This window comes from Nyctereutes procyonoides, unplaced genomic scaffold (genome assembly GCF_905146905.1).
Source record: "Nyctereutes procyonoides isolate TBG_1078 unplaced genomic scaffold, NYPRO_anot_genome, whole genome shotgun sequence".
Classification (NCBI taxonomy): Eukaryota; Metazoa; Chordata; class Mammalia; order Carnivora; family Canidae; genus Nyctereutes; species Nyctereutes procyonoides.
This window is the reverse complement of record NW_026575025.1, coordinates 14,766,461-14,774,191: the sequence shown is the minus strand read 5'-3', so window position 1 is coordinate 14,774,191 and position 7,731 is coordinate 14,766,461. Positions and strand designations below refer to the sequence as shown.

The 7,731-nt window shown below is 59.0% G+C and overlaps 1 protein-coding gene across 1 annotated transcript; it reads left to right on the top strand.

Annotated features, from left to right (window-relative positions):
- The first annotated feature begins 498 nt into the window (after window positions 1-498).
- CCDC86 (coiled-coil domain containing 86) lies at window positions 499-6,500 on the top strand. The gene is made up of 4 exons (XM_055308775.1): window positions 499-1,245; window positions 3,749-3,878; window positions 5,370-5,444; window positions 5,638-6,500. Exons 1-4 carry the CDS (start codon window positions 575-577, stop codon window positions 5,755-5,757), a joined length of 996 nt encoding a protein of 331 aa, XP_055164750.1. The 5' UTR covers window positions 499-574; the 3' UTR covers window positions 5,758-6,500.
- Window positions 6,501-7,731: the final 1,231 nt, after the last annotated feature.

Below are 7,731 nucleotides of genomic sequence, written 5' to 3'. Positions count from 1 at the left end.
GGGTCGCGGCCAGCAGGTAACTCAAGACCTCAAGGCGGAAGAGCGTCCGGCTGCAGGGCCCACCAGGTGGCAGGAACTCTGGGCCATTCCCGAAGCACCAGCTCGTGCGCGCGCGAGGACCCCGGGACGAACGCGGGCCGCGGCCCCAGGGGCGGGCCCGTCCCGCGGGCGAGGGTCGGCCGCAGGCGTCCGCCCAGCCCTGCGCTGTCTCCGAGGGCCCTGGACCTGTCTCCGGCGTCTTCCCTCGCGGACGCGGCCCCCGCCGGCCGCACCTCCCCCCGCAAGCTCCCACCGGCCGGGAGAGCGAGTCAGCCGCACGCAAGGCGGACGCAGGCGCCACGCGAGAACCCCCCGGCCGCGGAGGCCCCGGGGCCCCGCCCCCCCCGCCCCCCCCGCCCCCCCCCGCCCCGCGCCTCGCCCGCGCGGTCGCTCCGGCAGCGGCCCCGCCCGCGGCGCCGGGTCGCGGCGGCTGCGACGTCATCGCGCCGCGCCGCGCCGCGCCGCGCCGCGCCGCTCCCGCCCGACGCCGTGGGGGCTGCACGTGAGCTCAGGTTCGGGCCCGTCGGGCTGGGCCATGGCTGCGGCGCTGCGGCGCGGTCGGCGGCTGGAGGGCCTGGTCCCTGGAGCCCCCGACAGCGCCAGCCCCGGTGTGCGGGCGAGACGGGCCCCTGCGGAATTCGGGTCGGGCCCGGAGGAAACGAGGGGGCCCGGGTCTCCTCGGAGTGGGCGGCAGCGCGGCCTGGGGTCCCCGCCGCGCCGGCCGGAGACGAGCCCGGGACCGCCTGTTGTACGGCAGGACGGAGGCCCGGGGCCGCCCCGGACACTTGCGGAGTCGGCTCTAGGACCCCCCGGCTTCCAGCCAAAGCCAAGCGGAGCGTCCGCGGAGTCCTCCCGGGCCCGGGGAGAGCCAGACTCGGAGCCGGCCCCGAGGTCGCCCCGGCATCAGCCGGGTCTGGGATCCCCAGAGCCTTACCCGGGTCAGCAGGCGCCGGGCCCGGAGCCCTCACGGCCACCGCGGGAGCCCAGCGCCCGGGCACCCGGCCCCCCCCGGGGTCAGCACGAGCCGAGCCGGCCACCTCCGGCCACGGAGACGGTGAGAAGCGACCTCGGGGCGAAGAAGCGGACAAGTCCTTCTCCCGTCCCCGCCGCAGCGTCTAAGAAGTTGAAGGAGGTGGAGGAGGTTCTTGCAGTCCCTAAGGGGAAGCCCAAGTCGGGGCGGGTGTGGAAGGACTGCTCCAGGAAAAGGTGAATTTGGGGACAGCTGGGCAGGGATGTGGTTCTCTGTGGTGTTGGGATGCCAGTGTAGCCTGGAGCCGGACCCAGGGATGAAGAGAGCTCGCATTTGCAGGGAAAGGGGGGGGAGGTGCTCGCACAAATAGGTGATTACAATCAGAATATGGTAAGATGGTCCGGGATCTCAGGGAGGGTGAGACGGTGCCCACGAAGGTTATTTCTGCGATGCTTTCCTCCTCAGAGTACCCGTGGACCTCTCCCGGAGCCCTGGGTTTGTGTGTTCATTCAACAAGCATTACCTCTGCTCACTTTGCAGTGAGGGAAGCAGATTCAAGTAAACCAGACATTACTTGATAAAAACTAGCTAGCATCTGTTACGGTTGTTTTGCCCTTGTGGGAAAAAGTAGTATGGAGTGCTGAGCATGTAGAACACTGCCAAGCGTCTTGGCAAGGACCCGCCAGGGCGAGGGGCCTTGCAGACAGAGGGACCAGTGTGCCTCATGGCACTGGGAAGCAGCTGGTGTTATGATCATCCTCATTTTACATATGGGGAACTCGAGGCTGTGCAGAGAAATGGGGGGGGGGGTTATCAGGCCATACAACATCAGGGGTGAAAGAGACCAGTGAGGAGGTGGTGGCAATAGAACTAGAACACGTTCAGAAGCTACAGATCGGTCTTGTGGCCCAAGGGCCAGTGAATTGATGTTTGGGGTCTTTGAGGAAGCACCTTCGGCGGGTGGTGAGCGAGCCCAGAGGCAGTGGATGCAGCCTCCCCTTCTGTGCTCAGACCAAATGCCACCTGCGCGGCGCTCCTCGGGTGTGCCATCTCCCTTCTCTGAAGGTCACTGTTCACTGAGCACCTGCCATGGGCAAGATCACTGTGCTGAAATGCTTCTCCAGTCTTGTCTCAGTCCTCCTGCCATCCTTTGGAACAGGAACCATTCTCGTCTCTATTTAACGTGGGAAGTCGCTGAAACTCCAGCTACTTTGTCCAAGGTCATCCAAGTAGTAGAAGGTGGATCCAGGCCTTGATACCCAGGCCTGTCTGCCTTCGACCGCCTTGTAAAACCGGTGCTCTGGAACTGCCTTGCCCCAATAGCCTAGTTGCCAGGCACATGTGGCAATTTAAATTTAAGCTAATTAAACTGTAGAAACTTAAACGCTGAATTCCTCCATCACTCCAGCCTCATCACAAGTGCTCAGCTGCCAGTGTGAATAGTGGCTGCCTTACCAGACTGTCAGTATAGACTCCTTCCACCATTACAGAAAGTTCTGCTTGGCAGAACTGTGGCTCTGTGTGTCCAAGTCCTCACTGTCTTGTCCCTTTGGGTTTCTCGTGACGGGTAGGGAGGATATGTGTGCTGCAGCCCCGTCGTCCTGTGCTTAAGATGTCAGATCTTCAGCAGGAAGTCCTTGGGGAGAGGGTGAGAGGGCAGTCGAGGGGTTCCTGGGGTCAGAACCAGGCTGAAGATGGATAGGCGTGGGGTCAAGCCCCAGGCTATGTGTACTAGACTCCTATAGACCAAGAAGGGGAGAAGATGACCCAGAAGAGCAGTATTGACCCTTTCCCATGGAGGGAATGGGCTCTGTCCTGTGTGCCCTGCAGCCTTCAGAAGCTAGGGCGAGCCCGCCAGCCTGCTATGACAGTTTGGAGCACCATATAATGGAAGTGGATGAAGAAGAGCTCTTTCATAAGTCAAGAAATTGGTGGAGGAGACAAAAAAGGCCACTATAAGAGGATCTGCTAAGGACAGGACAGCCAGAGGGGCTTCAGATAGCTCAAGAGGAAAGACCTACAGGAAAGGGGAGAGCAAAGTCCATGACCCTCCCCATTCTCCTCACCTGCTCAGTGGTCTTGCTTCATCTTGCTCCATGACATGCCTTCCTTTATTTTTCTTCCTGGAATATTTCCCAGCACGTCCTAGATTGATTATTCCACCCATACGTTCTTGCGGTATGCATTCTTACTGAGGTAGTCCCATTTCTCCTGGGACTGTGATGTCACTATCACACTTAGGAAATCCAAGACGTCCCCTGATACCCTCTCATGCCCACCACACTTTCACATACCACCCACGCTGTTCTGAGGAGGTGGAACAGGCTGCCCTGTTTCCAGAAACATCAGCTCCCAAGCTGACCTGGCTTGGTAGAAGCAGCAGAACCTTACAGAAAGACTGTGTGGTCTGGCCTTTCATCACAGACACAGGGATTTCAGTCTTGACAGCCATTCAGGTACAAGGTGACTTGGGGCAGTTAACCTTTTTGAGCCTTGGTTTGCTGCTCTGTAAAAAGGGACACAACTAGGGCTTAAGAAATGGCAGCTGGCATGATAGGGGCCCACTCCTGCCCCCGTTTCTGCAGACCCAGAGGGGTGCCTGCCTGGCAAGCAGGCAGGAGAGCATGTAGTTCTGCCTGGGTTCTGAGGAGGAAGACCCAGAGCCTGGAGCTGAGAGAAGAAGAGGCATGGGTGCCTCCCATGGATGACCTGAGCACTCATCCCTTGTCTCCCATCCAGGTTCTCCCAGATGGTACAGGGCAAGCCCCTGCGTACATCCTGGCAACAGAAGATGAAGGAACGGCAGGAGAGGAAGCTGGCCAAGGACTTCGCCCGGCATTTAGAGGAGGAGAAGGAGAAACGCCAGCAGGTGAGGGGCTGGCCAACCAGGCTGAGGCTGGAGCTCAGGGAGCTGAGCCGGTGACTGCTGTAATAGGCCTTGGAGGGGGGCACCTAACTGCCACAGGGAGGCAGGGAGCCTGGCCAGAAGCAGAAGTCCAATATGGCCTGCAGGGTGGGAAAGCCCAGTGGAAGGTCCAGTTTGGCCCAGGGCTCTGTAAGAGACTCAAGTATGGGGAGGAGCCCAGGACAAAGTCCCCCTGCTCCCCACCCCGATGGTGGCTCTCACTGCTGATAGCAGCATTTGGTGAGATGGGCTTCAGGGTCCGCACTTCCATAGGAGAAAGGCTTATCCCTCGTACTGTGGCCATCATTCTCCAAGAAACAGCTACCACTTATCAGCAAGGTGGGTGCCTGTACTTCCCTCCAGCTTGCTCCCTGACACTCATCCCCAGGCCAGAAATGCCCCTTTAGAGGTTCCCATCGACCCCTTCCAGTCTCCAGGAAGCCCCAGCAGGCAGCACACCAGGCCTGGGGTTGTCAGGGATGTTACTTGCCTAGTGATCCCAGGGCACGGGAGAAGGCAAACACCTCACCCAGAACCTGGCCACCGAGGGCAGGGGCTAGGCCAGTACATTCAGCCCTCTATCCCCTGCTTTGAGTCACCCCACCGGTCCAGCCTGTGGCTGAGGCGCTGCAGACTGTGGCTGCTGCTGTGTGCCGACTCCTTATCATACTTCCTGTGTGGCCCTGACTCCCTCTTGGGCAAGACCCGACTTCTTGTCACCGCCCCCCAGGAGCGCCCCCAGCCCAACCCTTCCCCTGACGGGAGCCCATATCTTACTTCTCCTTTCTCCTCCTCTGGGGCCCAGGCCACCTCTGCTCTCCTGACCATGCAGTGGCCTCAGGCCCCACCAGGGACAACAGGCAACATAGCCAGGAGGCACCGCACTTCCCATTCCCGAGAAGGACTCCACCTAGATCCATCTTTGCAGTGTCCCCACTGGGCCGGGTACCTGACGCACAGAGAAGTTCAGCAGCTTGGCCAAGGTCACCCATTTGGGAGTAGCAGAGGCAGGATTTGAGTCAGGGCCAGACAGCTCGGGAGCCTCTTCCCTGTGGCCTCCACCCCTCCCAGCCCCACACCTGGACAAACCTTAGGCGACCCTGTGAGGGTGGGAAGGAGGGAAGAGACCACTGTGTATGCCCAAGCTTCCAGGTGGGGGGAGCCACCTGTGTCTCACTGCCCCCTACCCACCATCCTCCTCTCTAGGCTACGTGACCAGGTGCCCAACTTCTTGGCTGCAGTCAGGAACTTCCCACCACGGTGGGCCTCTGGTTCCACGGGCACAGGCATATCTCCTTGCTGGCCCTACCCCCACATACCACCAGGAACAATTGAACTAAGGTGAAGGTCTTTCCTCTCCTTGGGAACTCAGCCAGCTCTGACTCTTCTGAGACCTAAGCAACCAGGGCTGTCCCAGCTCCCAGACTCAAATTCTCATCCCCCTGTGTGTTCCAGGAGAAGAAACAGCGCCGGGCTGAGAACCTGAAACGCCGCCTGGAGAATGAGCGGAGGGCAGAGGTTGTCCAAGTGGTGAGTGTTGTCTTGCTCACGGGGATCTGAACCGCAGCCAGGCTGGGCACTGTGTTCGAGATGCCTCGACACCCCTGCCTCGAGACCTCTCCTTGTTCTGTAATCCAGACCCCTGTGGGGCAGCCTCCCTTCCCCCGGGGGCACAGGGCAGAGACTACAACCTACTAATGCCCTCTTCTCACACCACCCCCAGATCCGAAACCCCGCCAAGCTCAAGCGGGCAAAGAAGAAACAGCTTCGCTCCATTCAGAAGAGGGATACGCTGGCACTGCTGCAGAAACAGCCATCCCAGCAGCCAGCAGCCAAGATTTGAGCTCAGGACAACCCAGAAGTCTCCTGTGACCAGCCACTATGTCAGACTTGGCACTTGTCGGGCCACTGGTCACACGCCTCTGTGGGATGTGGTACTCCAACACTAGTGCCACCCTACTCCACCCCAGAGAGGCTATAAGCCTTTGAGGGCTCTCAAGCCCTAGGAAGCCAGGAGCCTGGCAGAACTAGAGGAGGGAACAGGTTCAGCCCACCCCTGCCTCCTTCCTCCTTCATCAAGTGCCATACAACCACAAAGAGTCAGTTCTCTGGTTCCTTGGGAGCTGACAACTGGAGGGTGACTCTTCAAAATGTGTATTTCTGTCTCAAGGTCATGGGTTCGCCCCTGACCAGGAGACTGCAGTCAGGAACCAGTTCCCCTTGCACCATCCCAAAGGCTGCCTTGGGTATCTCTGCAGCCCACTGACCCTGTCACCCAGCTGTTGGAACCCGGTTTCCCCGAGTTTTCAACACGGAAAGGTGAAGGAGGTTGCAGGGAATGAGGTTCCCCGCCCCGCCCCCCCCCCCCCCCCCCAGCGCCCTCTCACCTCTTTTGGACTCTACAGAAGCCCCACAGATCTGATTCACTCAAACCATTCAGTCTGTAATAAAAATATTTATTGAACACCCATTGTGTACAGGCACAATTCTAGGTATGGGGAATACAGACGGAGGCCCCTGCCCGCAAAGGGGCATTTTTCATTCTGATGGAAAAAACATAATAAACAAGGAAATAGTATTGTGTATCAGACTGTGAGAAGTGCTACAAATGAAGCAGGGAGTGTGGCAAGGTGATAAGATGGGTGTTTGTTCAGTCTGCTGAGCCCCTGCTGTGTAAACAGTAAGCTGGCCGGCCCGCCTTCAGGCCCCCAGCCAGGAGTGGCTCAAGCAGCACTGGACCCAGATCCCAAGAAAGTCTCTCCCTCCACTCTTGACTAGCATTTCACCCACCAGACAGTTACTGGCCACAGCTCTGCACCAGGCCCTGGGACAGACCCAAGTGCAGTGCTCTTTGTCCTCTAGTGCATGGTGGGTAGAGGAAACATGGCACAGTGCATGTGTTAACAAGGGAGGTCCAAGGTAGCCGTCACATCCACGCACTGGAAAGGACAGCCACCCAGCCTCTACGTGGTTGGGACGCAGGTGTTGGAAACATGAGGATTACCAGCATCGCCCGCAGGGCATCCCATGGAATACCAGGCCTGTACATGTCATGTGCTATGGTCTCAGAGGCTGCTGTGCACATTCAAATACTAAGAACAAGAAGACCTTCAGCAGAGATGCCCACTGCACTTGGATTAGCCCAGGCTGACCACGGTACCTTCGATACCTTATAAACCCCTTGGGCGGGGCTGGGTCAGAAGGGTAGAGATATGGGGCCCCTTACAGCCAGACCTTCGGTACCTTGGGTATGTCAGGGGGTGCCTTTGCACTTACTAAGGGATAATGGAACCTCGGCATGCATAACAGTGAGTATGCAGACCCTGTACTTTGGGCTAGTGGCCCGGCCTGTGTGTGCCTCAGTTGGATCATGAGTAGAAATTGGGGCTAACAGAACCCATCCCTGGGATCGAGCATCTCAACAAACGTTGGGTAGGTGACTACATGACAAGTTAGACCAGACCAGTGCTTCCCAAACCTTTTGTCCCAGTTTACTTCTCCAAAACGCAATCACTGGTTTCCTGTAAAGATCCTTACCTCCTTCCCCCTCCAACCATCAGGTGAAGCTGAGTTCCAGGAACGTGTGGCCACCCCTCTCAAGTTGGAGCAATTCTTATGGTTTCCAACCCGCGTTGGTCTCGGGTCCGCTGGCCAGCAGCGCTGACTTCGCCTCCGGGGAGCTCGGTGAAGTACAGAATCCGGGCGCCCTGCCCCCTGACGGTTCTAGATGGGACGGAGTCACCCGAGGCGCTTTGGGACGCGGAGCCCAGCTCCCCTGCCTGACACCCCCCCCCCACTTGTGCCCAGTCGCTGCGCT

Excerpts from the sequence above, each read along its gene's own strand:
- CCDC86 (XM_055308775.1), top strand. The coding sequence starts at position 575 with ATGGCTGCGGCGCTGCGGCGCGGTCGGCGGCTGGAGGGCCTGGTCCCT. Across the intron at positions 1,246-3,748 it reads AAGGACTGCTCCAGGAAAAG|GTTCTCCCAGATGGTACAGG; the intron begins GTGAATTTGGGG and ends TCTCCCATCCAG. Across the intron at positions 5,445-5,637 it reads GGGCAGAGGTTGTCCAAGTG|ATCCGAAACCCCGCCAAGCT; the intron begins GTGAGTGTTGTC and ends CACCACCCCCAG.